A 21,713-nucleotide genomic window follows, 5' to 3' on the forward strand; every position below is an offset into this window, starting at 1 on the left:
AACATCCCAACAATAATAGATGAGCAAGGTGTAAATGGGAGGGAGGAACTTGTAACAATCTCTATCACAAGGGAAAAGGTGCTGGACAAACTGATGGGACTAAAGGCAGAGAAGCTGCCAGGATCTGATGGCCTGCACCCAAGGGTTTTAAAAGAAATGGCTGCAGAGATAGTGTAGGCATTGGTCATAATATACCAAAACTCACTGGATTCCGGTAGGGTACCAGTGGATTGGAAAACCGCTATTGTGATGCCCCTATTGAAGAAAGGAGGGAGACAGAAAGCAGGAAACTATAGACCAGTCAGCTTAACATCTGTCATTGGGAGAATGCGAGAGTCCATTATTAAGGAAGAAATAGCAGGACAATTAGAAAAACATAATGCAATCAAAGAGTCAACATGGTTTTATGAAAGGGAAATCATGTTTGATAAATTTGTTAAGAGTTCTTTGAGGATATAACAAGCAGAGTGGATAAAGGGGAACCAGTAGATGTAGTGTATTTGGATTTTCAGGCATTCGATAAGGTGCCACATAAAAGGGTATTGCACAAAATAAGAGCTCAGGGTATTGGGGGTAATGTGCTGGCATGGACTGAGGATTGGTTAATACACAGAAGGCAGAGTTGGGATCAATGGGTCTTTTTCAGGTTGGAAAGTCATAACTAGTGGCGTGCCACAAGGATCAGTCCTAGAGCCTCAAATATTCATTGGGTGGCACAGTGGTTAGCACCGCAGCCTCACAGCTCCAGGGACCCGGGTTCGATTCTGGGTACTGCCTGTGCGGAGTTTGCAACTTCTCCCTGTGACCGCGTGGGTTTTCGCCGGGTGCTCTGGTTTCCTCCCACAGCCAAAGACTTGCAGGTAACAGGTAAATTGGCCATTGTAAATTGCCCCTAGTGTAGGTAGATGGTAGGGAATATGGGATTGCTGTAGGGTTAGTATAAATGGGTGGTTGTTGGTCGGCACAGACTCGGTGGGCCGAAGGGCCTGTTTCAGTGCTGTATCTCTAAATAAATAAATTTACTATCTATATATTAATGACTTGGAGGAAGGGATAGAGTGTAGTGTATCCAAATTTGCTGACGATACAAAAATAGGTGGGAAGGCATGTTGTGATAAGGACACAAAGAATCTGCAAAAGGATATAGATAGGTTAAGTGAGTGGGCAAAAACTTGGCAGATGGAGTTCAATGTATGAGGTCATCTACTTTGGTAGGAAGAATAAAAAGGCAGATTATTATTTAGATGGAGAAAGACTACAAAATATTGCAGTACAGAGGGATCTGGGTGTTCTTGTACACGAAATATAAAAAGTTAGCATGCAGGTGCAGCAAGTAATTAGGAAGGCCAATGGAATTTTGGCCTTTATTGCTAAGGGGTTAGAGTTTAAAAATAGGGAAGTCTTGTTACAACCGTACAGGGTGTTGCTGAGGCCACACCTGGAGTACTGCATAGAGTTCTGGTCCTCGTATTTAAGGAAGGACATACTTGCATTGGAGGCAGTTCAGAAAAGGTTCACTAGGCTGATTCCTGGGATGAAGGGGTTGTCTTATCAAGAACGGCTAAACAGGTTAGGCCTTTATTCATTGGAGTGTAGAAGAATGAGAGGTGATCTTATTGAAACATATAAGATTCTAAGGGGGCTTGACAGGGTACAGGTTGAGAATATGTTTCCACTGGTGGGGGAATCTCGAACTAGGGGGCATAGTTACAGAATAAGGGGTCACACATTTAAAACTGAGATGCGAAGGAATTTCTTCTCTGAGGGTGGTGAATCTTTGGAATTCTCTACCTGAGAGAGTTGTGGAGGCTCGGTCACTAAATGTATTTAAGAAAGACGTAGATAGATTTTTGAAATCAGGGGGAGTCGAGGGTTATGTGGAGCAGGCCTGAAAGAGGAGTTGAGGTCTGGAACAGATCAGCCATGATCTTATTGAATGGCAGGGCAAGCTTGAGGGGCTGAATGGCCTACTTCTGCTCCTATTTCTTATATTCTTATGTTCTTATAACCTTTGCATCTTTATTGAATAAGTCTTGTTTTATAATAAATCAACAATTTTGTTGTTTATTAAAGAAACTTGGTTGAGGATTTTTATTCTGAAACTAATATAAAATATATAAATGGCCGTAGCAAAACATTTAAATATACGCTGTGACCAGTGGAGTAATGGAACGAGAGAAAGACAATGCATTTCTCCAACCTCAGTCGTAACAATATAGAAAGTTCAAAGGGAAAGTGAAAAAAAGAAATGAGGAGCAAAGAGAGAGTATGAGAAGAGACTGGCAGCTAACAAAAAAGGAGTCCAAAACTCTTCTATAGGCATATAAATAGTAAAAGAATAATTCAGAGGAGGGGTGGAGCCAATAAGGGACCAAAAAGTCGATGCACGCATGGAGGCACAGGGCATGGCTAAGGTATTAAATGAGTACTTTGCATCTGTCTTTACCAAGGACGGAGATGTTGCCAAAGTCATGGTGAAATAGGCAGTAGTTGAGTAACTGGATGAACTAAAAATTGATAGAGGAGGTAACAGAACAGCTGGTTGAACTTAAAGTTGATAAGTCACGACTGAATGGGATGCACGGAGGATACTGAGGAAAGCAAGGGTAGAAATTGCAGAGGCACTGGGTGTAATTTTCCAATCTTGCTTAGTTACAGAGATGGTGCCAAAGGACTGGAGAATTGCAAATGTTACATCCTTGTTTAAAAAAAAGTGTATAAGAATAAACCCAGCAACTACGTCAGTCAGTTTAACCTCAGTGATGGGAAAGCTTTCAGAAATGATAAAACGGGATAAAATAAAGTCATAGAGTTATACAGCACAGAAACAGGCCCTTCGGCCCATTGTGTCTGTGCCAGCCATCAAGCACCTATCTATTTTAACCTCATTTTCCAGCATTTGGCCCGTAGCCTTGTATGCTATGGCGTTTCAAGTGCTCATCTAAATACTTCTTAAATGTTGTGAGGGTTCTTGCCTCTACCACCTCTTCAGGCAGTGCGTTCCAGATTCCAACCACCCTTTGGGTGAAATTTTTTTTCCTCAAATCCCCTCTAAACCTCCTGCCCCTTCCCTTAAATCTATGCTCCCTGGTTATTGACACCTCCGCTAAGGGAAAAAAGTTTCTTCCTATCTAACCTATCAACGCCCTCAATCAGGTCCCCCCTCAGCCTTCTCTGCTCTAAGGAAAACAACCCTGGCCTGTCCAGTCTCTCTTCATAGCTGAAATGCTCCAGCGCCAGCCAACATCCTGGTGACTCTCCTCTGCACCGCAATCACATCCTTCCTCTAATGTGGTGCCCAGAATTATACGTAGTACTCCAGTTGTGGCCTAACTAGCGTTTTACACAGCTCCATCATAACCTCCCTGCTCTTATATTCTATGCCTCGGCTAATAAAGGCAAGTATCTTATATGCCTTCCTAACCACCTTATCTACCTGTGCTGCTGCCTTCAGTGATCTATGGACAAGTACACCAAGATCCCTCTGACCCTCTGTACTTCCTAGGGTTCTACCATCCATTGTATATTCTCTTGCCTTGTTAGTCCTCCCAAAATGCATCATCTCACACTTCTCAGGATTAAATTCCATTTGCCACTGCTCTGCCCATCTTACCAACCCATGAACAGTCACTTGGACAAATGTGGATTAATTAGGGAAAGCCAGCACAAATTTGTTAAAGGTAAATCTTGTTTAACTAACAATTGAATTTTTTGATGAGGCAATAAAGGGGGTTGATTGAGAGTTATGCGGACTTCCAAAAGACGTTTGATAAAAGTGCCATATAATAGACTTGCCAGAAAAGTTGAAGTCTATGGAATAAAAGGGACAGTGGCAGCATGGAGAAGAAGTTGGCTGAGTGCTGAACAGTTGTTTTTGGGCTGGAGGAAATTATACAATGTGGTTCTCCAGGGATTGGTACTAGGACCACTGCTTTTCTTGATCTATAATAAAGACCTAGACTTGGGTGCACAGGGCACAATTACAAAACTGCAGATGACACAAAACTTGGAAGTACTGAGAACTGTGAGGAGGATAGTGATAGACTTCAAGAGGACAGACAGGCTGGTGGAATGGGTGGATGTGTGATGGATGAAATTTAATGCAGAGAAGTGTGAAGGGATATATTTTGGTAGGAAGAATGAGGAAAAGCAATGGTACAATTCTAAAGGGGGTACAAGAACAAACAAACCTGAGGGGATATGTGCACAAATCCTTGAAGATGACAGGGCAGGTTGAAAATGTGATTAAAAAGGCAGACGGGATCCTGGACTTTATAAATAGAGACAAAGAATACAAAAGAAAGGAAGTTATTAAGAATCTTTATAAAACTCCTCAACTGGAGTATAGTGTCCAGTTCTGGGCACTGCACTTTGGGAAGAATGTGAAGGCTTTAGAAAGAGTGCAGAAAAGATTTACAAGAATGTTTCCAGGGATGAGGGACTTCAGTTACGTGGCTAGATTGGAGAAACTTGGACTGTTCTCCTTAAAGAGAAAGTTGAAAGGAGACTTGATAGAGGTGCTCAAAATCACGAGGGGTCTATAGAGAGGTAGAGAGAAACTGATCCCATAGGTGGAAGAGATGGGAACCAGAGGACATAGCTTTAAGGTGAATGGCAAAAGAACCAAAAGTGTAACGAGGAAAAACTTTTATTATGCAGCGAGTGGTTACAATCTGGAATGCACTCCCCGAGAGCGTGATGGAGGCAGATTCAATCATGGCTTTCAAAAAGAAATTGTATAAGCACCTGAAGGGAAAACGTCTGCAAGGCTACAGGGAAAAGGCAGAGGAAGGGGAGTAGCTAAATTGGTGGAATCGGGCAGTGTCAGCATGGATTTACGAAAGGGAAATCATGCTCGACAAATCTACTGGAATTCTTCGAAGATGTAACTAGTAGGGTTGATGAGGGGGAGCCAGTGGACGTGGTTTATTTGGACTTTCAGAAGGCTTTCGACAAAGTCCCATATAAGAGATTAGCATGTAAAATTAAAGTGCATAGGATTGCGGCTACTGTATTGCGATGGATAGAAAATTGGTTGGCGGACAGGAAACAAAGAGTAGGGATAAATGGCTCTTTTTCCGAATGGCAGGCAGTGACTAGTGGGGTACCGCAGGGATCGGTGCTAGGACCCCAGCTATTCACAATATACATTCATGATTTAGATGATGGAACTAAATGTAATATCTCCAAATTTGCAGATGACACAAAACTGGGTGGGAGGGTGAGTTATGAGGAAGATGCAGAGAGGCTTCAGGGTGATTTGGACAAGTTGAATGAGTGGGCAAATGCATGGCAGATGCAGTATAATGTGGAAAAATGTGAGGTTATCCACTTTGGTAGCAAAAACAGGAAGGCAGATTATTATCTGAATGACTATAAACTGAGAGAGGAGAATATGCAGCGAGACCTGGGTGTTCTTGTACACCAGTTGCTGACGGTAAGCATGCAGGTGCAACAGGCGGTAAAAAGGGCAAATGGTATGTTGGCCTTCATAGCAAGAGGATTCGAGTACAGGAGCAGGGATGTCTTGCTGCAATAATACAGGGCCATGGTGAGGCCACACCTGGAATATCGTGTGCAGTTTTGGTCTCCTTATCTGAGGAAGGATGTTCTTGCTATAGAGGGAGTGCAGCAAAGGTTTACCAGACTGATTCCTGGGATGGTGAGACGGACGTATGAGGAGAGATCGAGTCAGTTAGGATTATATTCGCTGGAGTTCAGAAGAGCGAGGGGGGATCTCATAGAAACCTACAAAATTCTAACAGGACTTGACAGGGTAGATGCAGGAAGGACGTTCCTGATGGTGGGGGAGTCCAGAACCAGGGGTCATAGTCGAAGGATGCGGGGTAAACCTTTCAGAACTGAGATGAGGAGAAATTTCTTCACCCAGAGTGTGGTGAGCCTGTGGAATTTGCTACCACAGAAAGCAGTTGAGGCCAAAACATTGTATGTTTTCAAGAAGGAGTTAGATATAGCTCTTGGGTCTAAAGGGATCAAAGGGTATGGGATGAAAGCGGGAACAGGGTACTGAGTTGGATAATCAGCCATGATCATAATGAATGGCAGAGCAGGCTCGAAGGGCCGAATGACCTACTCCTGCTCCTATTTTCTATGTTTCTATTCTATTGTGGAGAGATGGCACAGATTCAACAGGCGAAATGGCCTACTTCTGTGCAGTAACCATTCTATGCTTTTCTATGATTCTATGACACAAAACCTGGAAGTATTAGGAACTGTGAGGTGGATAGCGATGAGACTGCAAGAGGACAAAGACGGGCTTGGTGGAATGGGAGGACACATGGCAGATGAAATTTAATGCAGAGAAGTGTGAAGTGATACATTTTGATAGGAAGTATGAAGAGAGGCAATATAAAGAGTACAATTCTAAAGGGGTGCAAGAACAGAGAAACCTGAGGGCATATGAGTACAAATAGTTAGGGAGGTTGAGAAAGTAGTTAAAAAGGCATACGGGGTCTTGGGATTTATAAACAGAGTGATAGAGTACAAAAGCAAGGAGGTTATGATGAACCTTTATAAAACACTGGTTCAGCCTCTACTGGAGTATCGTGTCCAATTCTGGGCACTGGACTTTAGGAAGGATGTGAAGGCAGAGGGTGCAGAAAAGATTTGTAAGAATTGTTCTAGAGACAAGTGACTTAAGTTATGTGGATAGATTGGAAAAGTTGGGGTTGTTCTCCTTGAAGAAGAGAAGGTTGAAAAGAGGTGCGATAGAAGTGTTCAAAGTCATGAGGGATCTGGCAGAGTAGATAGGGAGAAACTGTACCCATTGGTGGAAGGGATGAAAACCTGAGGACACCAATTTAAGGAGCAAAGCATAGTATCGTTACTGCACAGAAGCAGGCCATTCCGCCTGTTGAGTCTGTGCTGGTTCTCTGCAAGAGCAATTTAACTACTCCCGTTTCCTTGCCTTTTCCCTGTAGTCTTGCAGATGTTTTCCCTTCAGGTGCTTATACAATTTCTTTTTGAAAGCCATGATTGAATCCGCCTCCACCACACCCTCAGGGAGTGCATTCCAGATCCTAACCACTCGCTGCATGATAAAAGATTTTCCTTATTGTGCTTTTGGTAATTGGAGACACGAGAAAAAACTTTTTTGTGCAGCAAGTGGTTAGGATCTGGAATGCACTGCCTGAGAGTGTGATGGATTAGATTAGATTAGAGATACAGCACTGAAACAGGCCCTTCGGCCCACCGAGTCTGTGCCGAACATCAACCACCCATTTATACTAATCCCATATTCCTACCAAACATCCCCACCTGTCCCTATATTTCCCTACCACCTACCTATACTAGTGACAATTTATAATGGCCAATTTACCTATCAACCTGCAAGTCTTTTGGCTTGTGGGAGGAAACCGGAGCACCCGGAGAAAACCCACGCAGACACAGGGAGAACTTGCAAACTCCACACAGGCAGTGCCCGGAATCGAACCCGGGTCCCTGGAGCTGTGAGGCTGCGGTGCTAACCACTGCGCCACTGTGGAGACAGATTCAATTGTGGCTTTCACAAGGGATAAGCAGTTGAGCAGAAAAAATTTGCAGGGTTGCGGAGAAAGGGTGGGGTAGTGAAACTAGCTGAGTTCCTCTTGCAGAGAGTCGGCACGGACACGACAGGCCAAATGGCCTCCTTGTGAGCTGTAACCATTCTATGATTTTATGCCCAAAATATGATAAAATAAAAAGTTTATGATAAAGGATTCAAATAACTAATAAATTATCATGCATGTTTACATCCTGAAATCGATCACACAATTATGCTCCCCTGGCTTCTTAAATGTCTTCATGACATTAACAGCAGCAAGACCATAAAAGAATCAACTAGTGGCTCATTTTTTTGTGGAAATATTGCTGCTGTGTTGTCCAGTTTTTTTTTTCCATACAGTTATTGGCACTTTCTTTGCAAAATTATTCATGCTAAGCTACAGGCAATAATTCTATTTCAAAATTGGCTTAGTGAAACCATGAGAATTGGGGGGTGGGGGGCAAGAAACACAAGCGATTATAATGAGTACGAATTGAGCAAGACTGAAAAAAGAAATCATAGTCCCCATGGTGATTGTGCTGCAAAGCACCAAACTGAAATTTTGATTTCAGTTCAAATTTTACTTGGGATAATTTAGTTTTATTGTGTTTTTGCAGCCAAATACTTTACAAGCAATTTTTGCATCTTCAGTACCTGCTTATCTCACAGTTGAACTCTTAAATCTTAGCCCTTATTGAGCACCATTTAAAACACACTTGAAGCAAAAATCATTAGATTGACATTTACCATTAAACGTATCGATAGTAGTAAGAACGAACATATGACAGATCATTGAATTTCCTTTTGCCATTGCTGCTTCGCAGCTTCATAATTTACTTTTAAAGATTTAGTGGGTCAATGGCAGTGGATTGCTACATAAGGAAACAGTTACATGGCCCAGGAGATGTACAGTGAAGACAGACATTGAGTGAAATGTGTTTTAATACACTATGCAAAACAGATGTTGTGTTACAAGTTTGTGCCCACAAATTCCTGATCTCAAAAAGGATCAGCAGGTGCTCCTGCCTGCATAGGAAGGAGAGAAAATCAGCTCACAGTTAGTTAGAGTCACAGGATGAATCAAGTACAGCAAATGGTATAGACCTAAAAGCAAAATAACTACATGTCTGTTCGATTAGCAGTCGTTTTCCACTGCCACATAGGGAAAATTGGGAGACAAAGGAAATAACATAAGAAATAGGAGCATAAGTAGGTCATTCTGCCCTTCGAGCCTAGACCACCATTCAATAAGACCATGGTTGATCTTCTACCTGAACTCCACCTTCCCACACTATTCTCATATCCCTTGATTCCTTTGGTATCCAAAAATTTATCGATCACTGACTAGAATATGCTCAACAATTGAGTATCCACAGCTCTCTGGGATAGAGAATGCCAAAGATTCACAACCCTTTGAGTGAAGAAATTACCCCTCATCTCAATTCTAAATGGTTTATCCCTTATTCTGAGTGTGGATCCTAGTTCTAGACTCCCCAGCTAAGGAAACATCAATTGGTAGCATACCTTCTGAGTCAGGCACAGACTTTCATCCCTTCAAAAACTGCCTTCATAACTCCCTTGACAAAAAGGTACTCCTTTCATCCTATCATCCCATCCTTTCATCAATTTCCACCCTTCTTTTGTTGTCCAAAGACTGCCCATGTATTTGCCTCTCAGCAGCATGCTCTCTTCCTCTGGTTTTAATTCCTTCAGTCCAGTTTCTGCTCTGCTCAATGCAGAAAACACACTGTGAAGTGGTTTTAAACCTTCCTCTATGTTAAAAGAAATTATAACTGCAAATTGTTCTTGTTAGGCAGCGAGTACCCTCAAGCAACCAGCTCCCAAAGATACTCATGAGCAAAGACACTCATGAGTATTTTGTTTTGTGCCTTGGGTAAAGGAGACAAACTTGATGGTACACTGTGTGGATTAGTTCTAATATAACTGGAAGCAGCTACTGATTCCGTTAATTGTTTTACACTTGCTTATTTTATCATGCAATGAAGATTTAGCACATTAAACTGACGTCCGGCTATATAAATGCAGATCTTTCTTTGTTTTCAGTCATAGTCATAGAGAGATACAGCACTGAAACAGGCCCTTCGGCCCACCGAGTTTGTGCCGACCAACAACCACCCATTTATACTAATCCTACATTAATCCCATATTCCCTACCACATCCCCACCATTCTCCTACCACCTACCTACACTAGGGGCAATTAACAATGGCCAATTTACCTATCAAGCTGCAAGTTTTTGGCTGTGGGAGGAAACCGGAGCACCCGGCAGGAATTTCCCCTAGGTTTCTTGTTCCCTGATGTGGGTTTAAGAATGGTTATATCTTGATTGCATAGCCGGTACAGAAGAAATTATGCTTTAAATGAATGTGTTTCAGAATTGGAATATGATGTTAAACATATTTCATGAAGATAAAATCATCAAGTTTGTTATAATTCTAGATTATAATCATACAATTTAATTTATATTTATAAAATTCACAATCTTTTCAGATGTTACCTGCACAAACTCCTTTTTGATCATGTCAAACTTGCATTTTTCATGCACAGCTCGTGCTGTGTTTGTTCTGTCAAAAGGTTCTGCAATGTCAAAAATAGAAATCAAGTTAAACACAATACTAACTTCCATAATTTTACACAAGTACCTTGGTGTAGACAGATGAAACAAATGATCCAGAAAATGCTCTTAATCCTCCGAAATACAGGACTGTTGCAAACAAGTTGCTGTTAAAACCTTTGAGCAAGCCTTTAGTCACCTGTCGTAAATATCCCCTTCTATGACTGTCAAGTTTTGTCTGATTGCTCTCCTGTGAGGCGCCTTGGGATATTTTACTATGTTAAAGGTGCTAAATATATCCAAATCATTGTTATGAATTCAGGTCTGCCAAGGTATATGGGATCAGGTGGTATCAACCACAGGTTTATGCGCTACGGTCGCCTGCCTGTTTACGGAAAATTATTCCCACTGCTTGCACTGTAATAGAACCCAGGTGTTTCAACAATGAAACTCCACTGGGATTGGGACCTAGCTCTGTGAATTACATGTGCACTCATTTAATCTTTTGATAGACAGACCTAGTTAACACTAGGTGACGCATCATCTGGTTCTGTTTGTAAGTGCTTTAACAGTAGACAAAACAAATATTTCATAGACCAGATGTGCATAAATTCTCAGATGGTTACCACAAAATATAAAAGCAAGCATATACTAGCTCCTTTAAAGGTGATTTTTTTTTTTCTCTGCTATCTGTCCAGCCAAGAGTGCAGAGGTAATTTCTCCCTTGGAGGTCATCTGCTGCTTTTCAAAGACAAGCAGAAATCAGAGATATGTCAACACGAAGGTGCTCAATGTCTCCTGTATGGACCAGATGTGGCAACATGTGGCCATTGCTCAGGAACTCCTGAAAACACCAGCCCACCCCGCATTTCAAAATAGCGCTCGACTGCAACTCAGCATGGAACAGTCTGAAACAGGTAACCACTTTAGGTAAACTTCTACTCAAAATGCATTTTAAATTGCCAGCCATCCATTTCTCACATGAAAAATGGCATTCAGCATAACAAAAAGGTCATCATCCTGAAACGTTGGGCAGAATCTTTCCACTTATTCCTTACTAGAATGATGAGACCATTTCTGGGTCAGGAACCTGACTTCACAGGTGGGCTGCGCCGAGGCTCTTTCCCAAACCAACGGAATTAGCATCCCGCCTCCAGGCTCCCCAACCAATTACGGAGGGCAGGCAGGATGACACATCCATTCTGTCAAAGAAATTAAGAAGATTATGGCATGAGTTAAAAGAGCTGCAGCAACCACAGGAATGAAAAGGAGACCTGGGAAGGCTGCCCCCGGGTATCATGCTCTTACCTCGAGGTTCTGCTGCGGGATCCGAGGGGCTGCAGTGCGGTAAGGAAGAGAACAACCTCTAAAACCAAGCAGGGGTGGATGGAAGTGGCCGAGGAAGTCAGCAGCAGGACGTGCTCCCTCCAACCTGGGGACAGTGCACCAAGAGGATCTAGGACCTCAGGCGGACATGACAAGTAAGTGGCGTACTTTCAGGTGCCAAGCCCCACACTGTGACCTGCCCAGCATTCTCCGACACAGCGTCCTCAGGTCAACACAACTTGCAGCTCCAGTCAATCGTCTCTTTGCAGGCACCTCACATCCCAAGGACACGCAAGAATTAGGAGGAGTAGACCCTATGGCCCATCGAGCCTGCTCCACCATTCAAAACGATCATGGCTGATTTTAAGATTCAACTCCACTTTCCCAGCTGCTTGCCATACCCCTCAATTCCAAGAGACCAAAATTCTGTCTATCCCAGCCTTAAATATATACAATGATGGAGCATCCACAACCCTCTGGGGTAGAGGATTCCAAAGATTCACAACCCTTTGAGTGAAGTAATTTCTCATCTCAGTCCTAAATAATTGGCCCCTTATCCTGAGACTGTGCCCCTGTGTTTGATCCCCCAACCAGCAGAAATAATCCCCTTTCGAAAGCCAACACTCACCTTCAGCCTATTGCCCTCTCACACCAATGCCTCACAGTGACCCTCCACAAATGATGTCCTTCCCTCATCTCCGCACAAGCCATTACCAACATGTACACCTCTCTATCTCTCTTTGCAGAACAGAGTATACAACTTGGTGAGAGGCAGACACCCAACTGCCAATGTATGCCACCTGCTCCACTGGAAAGAAGGTCTTGTTCCAGGAGCCTGCAGAAACCTGTCATAACAGCCTGAGCGTCCTGAGGCCCTGGTGCTCAGACGCGTTGAGAAAGATGATCCTCTGCCTGTAACCCCGTGTTGGGGGTCTCGCCTCCTTTGTGCTGGATCTCGGCGTCCATCCCATTTACTCTGTAAAACGGCTTGCGGTTGAGGAGAAGGCAGTTGGTGCTGCTGCTGGTATTGCTCCTACTGGAGCAGTTGACAGTGGTGTTGCTTCTGCTCTTGCCCCTCAGCAGCGATGGAAGGTTTTAGTTTTAGAGATACAGCTCAATTGGTGTAGAGATTGGGCGTCACGGGTTGCCTTTGTCGGTGGGAGAGGTCATCACATCTCACTGGACAGCTACCGCCCGCCTCAAACCGGGCAGCCCCCGGTCAGTAAGGTTCTGTCCTGCCACAGTCCACCTGCTTCAACGGGTGCTTGGAGTTCAGGGTCATTGCCCGAAAAGTGGACTGCAACACCGCACCAAACAGCACGACAAAAAAAGGAAAGAAGATACCAGCCCTTCGTTTTGCAAGCTGGAACGTCAGAACTGTGTCTCCTGGCCTGTCGGATGACCTTACGCAAATCAACGATTCTCGGAAGACCGCCATCATTAACAATGACCTCAGTAGACTCAAAGTGGACATTGCAGCACTTCAGGAGACAAGCCTCCCTGCAAGCGGATCTCGAAGAGAGCAAGACTACACCTTCTTCTGGCAGGGTAGGGATCCTGAAGAACCAAGACAGTATGAAGTGGGCTTCGCCATCAGAAACTCTTTTCTCAGCATGATAGAGCCACCCTCAAATGGCTCGGAACGCATACTGTCCATCCGACTGCTCACCGCCTCTGATCCAGTACACCTACTCAGCATCTGTGCTCCAACACTCTGCCCCCCACCTGAAGCTAAAGACCAGTTCTATGAGGAACTCCATAATTAGAATTAGAATTAGAACATTACAGCGCAGTACAGGCCCTTCGGCCCTCGATGTTGCGCCGACCTGTGAAACCATCTGACCTACACTATTCCATTTTCATCCATATGTCTATCCAATGACCACTTAAATGCCCTTAAAGTTGGCGAATCTACTACTGCTGCAGGCAGGGCGTTCCACGCCCCTACTACTCTCTGAGTAAAGAAACTACCTCTAACATCTGTCCTATATCTATCTCCCCTCAACTTAAAGCTATGTCCCCTCGTGTTTGCCATCACCATCCGAGGAAAAAGACGCTCACTATCCACCCTATCTAACCCTCTGATTATCTTATATGTCTCTATTAAGTCACCTCTCCTCCTCCTTCTCTCCAACGAAAACAACCTCAAGTCCCTCAGCCTTTCCTCGTAAGACCTTCCCTCCATACCAGGCAACATCCGAGTAAATCTCCTCTGCACCCTTTCCATAGCTTCCACATCCTTCCTATAATGCGGTGACCAGAACTGCACGCAATACTCCAGGTGCTGTCTCACCAGAGTTTTGTACAGCTGCAGCATGACCTCGTGGCTCCGAAACTCGATCCCCCTACTAATAAAAGCTAACACACCATATGCCTTCTTAACAGTCCTATTAACCTGGGTAGCAACCTTCAGGGATTTATGCACCTGGACACCAAGATCTCTCTGTTCATCTACACTACCAAGAATCTTCCCATTAGCCCAGTACTCTGCATTCCTGTTACTCCTTCCAAAGTGAATCACCTCACACTTTTCCGCATTAAACTCCATTTGCCATCTCTCAGCCCAGCTCTGCAGCCTATCTATGTCCCTCTGTACCCTACAACATCCTTCGGCATTATCCACAACTTCACCGACCTTAGTGTCATCTGCAAATTTACTAACCCACCCTTCTACACCCTCTTCCAGGTCATTTATAAAAATGACAAGCAGCAGTGGCCCCAAAACAGATCCTTGCGGTACACCACTAGTAACTAAACTCCAGGATGAACATTTGCCATCAACCACCGCCCTCTGTCTTCTTTCAGCTAGCCAATTTCTGATCCAAAGCTCTAAATCACCTTCAACCCCATACTTCCGTATTTTCTGCAATAGCCTACCGTGGGGAACCTTATCAAACGCCTTACTGAAATCCATATACACCACATCCACTGCTTTACCCTCATCCACCTGTTTGGTCACCTTCTCAAAAAACTCAATAAGGTTTGTGAGGCACGACCTACCCGTCACAAAACCGTGCTGACTATCGCTAATGAACTTATTCTTTTCAAGATGATTATAAATCTTATAACCTTTTCCAACATTTTATCCACAACCGAAGTAAGGCTCACAGGTCTATAATTACCAGGGCTGTCTCTACTCCCCTTCTTGAACAAGGGGACAACACTTGCTATCCTCCAGTCTTCCGGCACTATTCCTGTCGACAATGACGACATAAAGATCAAAGACAAAGGCTCTGCAATCTCCTCCCTAGCTTCCCAGAGAATCCTAGGATAAATCCCATCTGGCCCAGGGGACTTATCTATTTTCACACTTTCCAAAATTGATAACACCTCCTCCTTGTGAACCTCAATCCCATCTAGCCTAGTAGCCTGAATCTCAGTATTCTCAACAACATTTTCTTTCTCTACTGTAAATACTGACGCAAAATATTCATTTAACACTTCCCCTATCTCCTCTGATTCCATAATATTAGTAGCATCCCCAATACCGAACATCTGTTCCTGCTGGGGGACTATAATGCCAGGGTTGGGGCCCACCATGACTCATGGCCCTCCTGCCTTGGGCACTATGGCATTGGAAGGATGAATGAGAATGGACAGAGACTGCTTGAGTTGTGTACCTATCATAACCTCTGCATCACCAACTCGTTCTTTCATACTAAACCCTGTCACCAGGTTTCTTGGAGGCACCCAAGATCACGTCGTTGGCACCAGCTAGACCTCATCGTCACAAGGCGAGCCTCTTTAAATAGCGTTCAAATCACATGCAGTTTCCACAGTGCGGACTGCGACACCGACCACTCCCTGGTGTGCAACAAGGTTATACTTAAACCAAAGTAGCTGCATCACTCCAAGCAGAAGGGCCACCCGCGCATCAACACGAGCAAAATTTCTTTTCCACAGCTGTTACATAAGTTTCTAAATTCACTTGAAAAAGCCCTTCAAAACACTCCTACAGGGGATGCAGAGACCAAGTGGGCCCACATCAGAGACGCCATCGATGACTCAGCAATGACCACCTCTGGCAAACGTGTAAAGCAGAATGGTTTCAATTTCACTTTGCAGAGCTGGAACCTGTCATAGCCGCTAAGCGCACTGCACTGCTGAACTACAAGAAAGCCCCTAGCGAGTTAACATCTGTAGCACTCAAAGCAGCCAGAAGCGCTGCACAAAGAACAGCGGGCGCTGCGCAAACGACTACTGGCAACACCTATGCAGTCATATTCAGCTGGCCTCTGACAGCGGAAACATCAGAGGAATGTATGATGGCATTAAAAGAGCTTTTGGGCCAAGCATCCTGAAGATCGCCCCCCTCAAGTCTAAATCAGGGGACACAATCACTGATCAACGCAAGCAAATGGACCGCTGGGTGGAGCACTACCTAGAACTGTACTCCAGGGAAAATGTTGTCACTGAGACAGCCCTCAATGCAGCCCAGTCTCTCCCAGTCATGGATGAGCTAGACGTACAGCCAACAAAATCGGAACTCAGTGATGCCACTGATTTTCTAGCTAGCGGAAAAGCCCCTGGGAAGGACGGCATTACCCCTGAAATAATCAAGAGTGCCAAGCCTGCAGTACTTTCAGCACTCTACAAACTGCTTTTCCTGTGCTGGATAGAGGGAGCAGTACCACAGGACATGCGCGATGCCAATATCATCACCCTCTATAAGAACAAGGGTGACCGCGGTGACTGCAACAACTACCGTGGAATCTCCCTGCTCAGCATAGTGGGGAAAGTTTTCGCTCGAGTCGCTTTAAACAGGCTCCAGAAGCTGGCTGAGCGTGTCTACCCTGAGGCACAGTGTGGCTTTCGAGCAGAGAGATTGACCATTGACATGTTGCTCTCCTTTCCCAGCTACAGGAGAAATGCCGTGAACAACAGATGCCCCTCTACGTTGCTTTCATTGATCTCACCAAAGCCTTTGACCTTGTCAGCAGGCGTGGTCTGTTCAGACTACTAGAAAAGATCGGATGTCCACCAAAGCTACTAAGCATCATCACCTCATTCCATGACAATATGAGAGGCACAATTCAGCATAGCGGCGCCTCATCAGACCCCTTTCCTATCCTGAGTGGCGTGAAACAGGGCTGTGTTCTCGCACCTACACTGTTTGGGATCTTCTTCTCCCTGTTGCTCTCACATGCGTTCAAGTCTTAAGAAGGAATTTTCCTCCACACAAGATCAGGTGGCAGGTTATTCAACCTTGCCCGTCTAAGAGCGAAGTCCAAAGTACGGAAAGTCCTCATCAGGGAACTCCTCTTTGCTGACGATGCTGCATTAACATCTCACACTGAAGAGTGTCTGCAGTGACTCATCAACAGGATTGCAGCTGCCTGCAATGAATTTGGCCTAACCATCAGCCTCAAGAAAATGATCATGGGACAGGACGTCAGAAATGCTCCATCCATCAATATCGGCGACCACACTCTGGCAGTGGGTCAAGAGTTCACCTACCTAGGCTCAACTATCACCAGTAACCTGTCTATCGATGCAGAAATTAACAAGCGCATGGGAAAGGCTTCCACTGCTATGCCCAGACTGGCCAAGAGAGTGTGGGAAAATGGCGCACTGACATGGAACACAAAAGTCTGAATGTATCAAGCCTGTGTCCTCAGTACCTTGCTCTACGGCAGCGAGGCCTGGACAACGTACGTCAGCCAAGAGCAACGTCTCAATTCATTCCATCTTTGCTGCCTCCGGAGAATCCTTGGCATCAGGTGGCAGGACCATATCTCCAACACAGAAGTCCTTGAGGCGGCCAACATCCCCAGCATATACACCCTACTGAGCCAGCAACTCTCGAGATGGCTTGGCCATGTGAGCCGCATGGAAGATGGGAGGATCCCCAAGGACACACTGTACAGCGAGCTCGTCACTGGTATCAGACCCACCGGCCGTCCATGTCTCCGCTTTAAAGACGTCTGCAAACGCGACATGAAGTCCTGTGACATTGATCACAAGTCGTGGGAGTCCGTTGCCATTGATCGCCAGAGCTGGCGGGCAGCCATAAAGGCGGGGCTAAAGTATGGCGAGTCGAAGAGACTTAGCAGTTGGCAGGACAAAAGACAGAAGCGCAAGGGGGACAGCCAACTGTATAACAGTCCCGACAACCAATTTTATCTGCAGCACCTGTGGAAGAGCCTGTCACTCTAGAATTGGCCTTTATAGCCACTCCAGGCGCTGCTTCACAAACCACTGACCACCTCCAGGCGCTTACCCATTGTCTCTCGAGACGAAACTTTCCAGTCACTCCCTCAGAACAATATGAGAATATATTATTGGAGTTCTGTGTAACAATCTACAAACTTCTCTTCCTGTACCTACTTTAATTTTCTTCCCCCTTGTCATTTATGAGCTAACGATAGGGACCACAATACTTCAATGAAACCTTTCCCACCTGTGAGACTCAGTTGAGGTACAATGCAGGATACGTTCCCCACCCTCACAGGTTAGCACTATGGTTTTCTTTAAATTAGATCGCTTAGTAGCAAGGGATTGGCAGATTTTGTAGAATGCATGCCTGCAAGAGCTGAGATGGTGTAAATTTTGGTGAGGACCCTTGGAAGAGAAGACGACGTTCATATCCTCCACCTGGCTGACTTAAAATGCAGCTTGCAGGTACCAAAGTGGTGTTCTAACGCACTATTCCACCGTCACACCTGTTCCTTTCTGTAAAAATTACCTGTGCAGCTGATCGCTTTGATCTGGCATTGAGAGGTGGGGAGGGAGGGGTGGAGGAAGAAGATCTGCGTTGCAATCTCTAGCTATAGAAAAAGAATGATGAACAGACTTAATCTTAAAAGGGGTGCCATATGGTGAAAGGTACAACTAAAAACGTTGCCAGATTATAAGTAAGGCTGCAGAATAACATGCTGTTATGATCTTGTGCTATGAATCTCTGCTATAAATTAAAATTTCATTCACATGAGCACGTAGATACAGCATCATAAACACAAGCATACTGGCCAGCACAATCAACTCTGATCAGAGTTCCAAAAGCAAGCTGTTTCTATCTCATAAGGCGATGCGTCAAAGTTTGCACAAGATACCGAAACAGGAGGTATTGTTAATTCTTTAGCAGACCAAAGGAAGAAGCTGCAAAAGGATATTGATAAGGAAATGGCCATTAAAGTGACAAATGGAATTCAATGTCAGTAAGTATAGCATAGAACCAAAGAATTTTTACAGCACAGAAAGAGGCAATTCAGCCCATTGTGTCTTTGCTTTCTGAAAAAATTAGCTGCTCAATGTAATCCCACCTTCCAGCACCTGGTCCGTAGCTTTGCAGGTTACAGCACTTCAGGTGCAGGTCCAGGTAGCTTTTAAATGAGTTGAGAGTTTCTGCCTCTACCACTGATCCGGACAGTGAATTCCAGATACCCACCATCCTCTGGGTGAAAAAGTTTTTCCTCATGTCCCCTCTAATCCTTCTACCAATCACCTGAAATCTGTGCCCCCCTGGTAACTGACCACACTGCCAGGGGAAAAGGTCCTTCCTGTCTACTCTATTTAGGCCTCTCATGGTTTTGTACACCTCAATTAAGTCACCTCTCAGCCTCCCCTGTTCCAGGGAAAACAAACTTAGCCTATCCAATCTGTCCTCATAACTGCAACTTTCAAGCCCTGGCAACATTCTTGTAAATCTCCTCTGTACTCTCTCCAGAGAAATTATGTCCTTCCTGTAATGTGGTGACCAGAACTGTACATCATACTCCAGCTGTAGCCTAACCAGCGTTTTATACAGTTCCAGCATTACATCCCTGCTTTTGTATTCTATACCTCGGCCAATAAAGGAAAGCATTCCGTATGCCTTCTTCACCACTTTATCTACCTATCCTCCCACCTTCAGGAACCTGTGGACATGCACTCCAAGGTCTCTCACTTCCTCTACATCTCATTTTAGTTTAAAAAAAAAATCAGTAATTATACTCTAAATGAAAGTAGGTTCAGTTCTGTGGAACAGCACAGGCATTTGAGGGTACAAATTCACGGAATATTAAAGGCAGCACCCAAGGTTGATGTGGTTGTGAACAAAGCTAATAATATTCTAATTTTAATCTCAAAACATATGGAATGTACAAGCTACTAACAGTGACCCCATATAAATCCTTAATAAGGATTAAGTTAGAGTACTATATGCAGAATTGGGCTGCACACTATATAGGAAGAATATTCAAGCTTCAAAGAGGATACAACCAAGGCTGACAATGTTCCCCAAATGCCTGGCAGCATCCAGGAATGGAAGATGAATCTCTCAGGTAGTGCTGTACCCAGGAGAAAAGTAGAGCTTCGCACCTGTCATTTGCAATTGAGAGAATTTATAGCTATTCACTATGCATTTGCCAGCACAGCTAACAGTGGACAAGGATTTCTAATGAAGATGACTAGCAGCTCGGGAAAGTAGCAGAAGTAAGGGTTTCCTCTCAGATGAAACAAAGGTAAGTGTTTCACCTGTGTGGCTGAAATAGAAACTGAGACTGATGTGTGTGAGGTAAAACTGCATGTTCTAGTAGGCACTGTGGCTGGAGGACAGATATTACTTGCTCCCAGTCACAGCTCCTGGATTGCTGTGGCTACTGTATTAATACTTACAAGTGATACAAGGCACGAACATGACTTTGGAAAATAAATAGAAATGCTGATGGATTTTTCTTTATTGCTATAGTGACAAACAACTTTGCACTATAAAACTATGATGTTATTTGGATGAAAATCCTGAATATTAAACTGAGTGTAAGAGTCCAGGGTTGCTAACCCTCCTGGATACTCCTCCTGGAGTTTCCAGGAGGAGTAAGATGCATCTCCCAGGCACTGCTACTAACCCAAGAAAAGTAGTTTGTGTGTCAAGCCTGCGCCTGTGTACATTCTTCATCTTACTTGCGGCCAGCCTCTTAAGTACTTGGAACCTCTCAGGCGACAGCTACTGGCATGAAACTGCAAAGGTACAACCATAGTGGACCCAACCTTTAGAAGGTAAATGCAATACCATTTGCAAACTGTGCACAAGTGTCACAAGATCAAACATTAATGATCAAACCTCCACGAATACCTCCAACCAGAACTGTCAACCCGATTGAGTGTTAGGATTAATCAAAACCAATGTCATGAGTGCACTTCGCTTAAATCAATTTTCTGAATATTTCATATAGTATTTTGAAAGTCAGCGAAGCTTGCACTATAATTAGAAAGGGCTAACTTATTTTTCCCTAAAAATGTTCAAAAAACGGCTTCTGTTCAAAATGAATAAGGCTGGGATGCACAGGACCAATACAGGATACATGCATACAACATCCACTTTGGTTGAGAAATGGTCAAGGTGATTTTATCTCAGAGAATGTTTTCTTTGGTGGAATACAACTGATGGGATAATTGATTATAAAATAACCAGCTAAAGTGCAGAAATCCATGGACATATAATGGAAGAAGAAAATGATAAACGATTTATAAAACAGGAAAAACATTTAAAAAGACACTACAAACACAACTATAAACAGCAGGTCTGGCAGCATCTGTGCAGAGAGAAGCAGAGTTAACGTTTCAGGTCAGAGACCCTTCTTCAGAACTGATAAATATTAGAAATGTAAAAGGTTTTAAGCAAGTAAAGAGGGGGTGGGGCAAGAGATAACAAAGGTGAAGGTGCTGATAGGACAGGGACATAGAGAATAACTGACCAGAAGGCCATGGAACAAAGGGGAACAGTATGTTAAAGGTGTGCTGAAAGACAAAGTGTTAGTACAGAGAGGGTGTGAATGACTGTAAAGCACAGAGCACGCCAAGTACAAACATAAAAAAACACAATTTTAAAAAACCAAAACAGTGGGCAAGCACAGTGGAAACAAACTAAAAAACCTAAAATAACCAAATAAAAAAAAGTGAAAAGAAAAAAAAATAACTAAGCATAAAAAGGGGGACCCATCATGCTCTGAAATTATTGAACTCAATGTTCAGTCTGGCAGGCTGTAGAGTGCCTAATCGGTAAATGAGGATTAGGCACACTACAGCCTGCCGGACTGAACATCGAGTTCAATAATTTCAGAGCATGACGGGCCCCCCTTTTTATGCTTAGTTATTTTTTCTTTTCGCTTTTTTATTTGGTTACTTTATTTTAGATTTTTCAGTTTGTTTCCACTGTGCTTATCAACTGTTTTGGTTTTTTTTTTAATGTTTGTGCTTGGCGGGCTCTGTGCTTCACAGTCATTCACACCCTCTCTGTACTAATGCTTTGTCTTTCAGCACACCTTTAACATATCGTTCGCCTTTGTTCCAT

At 44.0% G+C, this 21,713-nt stretch overlaps 1 protein-coding gene across 6 annotated transcripts in view; it reads right to left on the minus strand.

Moving 5' to 3' along the window:
* Positions 1 to 21,713, minus strand: part of tent2 (terminal nucleotidyltransferase 2) — a 121,308-nt gene that overhangs the window by 21,121 nt on the left and 78,474 nt on the right. For all 6 annotated transcript variants that reach the window (XR_010974853.1, XR_010974854.1, XM_068029455.1 and 3 more), the window contains one exon: positions 10,061 to 10,140. Coding sequence is in view for 4 of the 6 variants with exons in the window: in XM_068029455.1 (XP_067885556.1) it covers positions 10,061 to 10,140 (80 nt within the window). In the remaining 2 variants the exon portion in view is untranslated. The remainder of the gene's footprint in view (positions 1 to 10,060; positions 10,141 to 21,713) is intronic.

This window comes from Heterodontus francisci, chromosome 4, assembly GCF_036365525.1.
Source record: "Heterodontus francisci isolate sHetFra1 chromosome 4, sHetFra1.hap1, whole genome shotgun sequence".
Lineage (NCBI taxonomy): Eukaryota > Metazoa > Chordata > Chondrichthyes > Heterodontiformes > Heterodontidae > Heterodontus > Heterodontus francisci.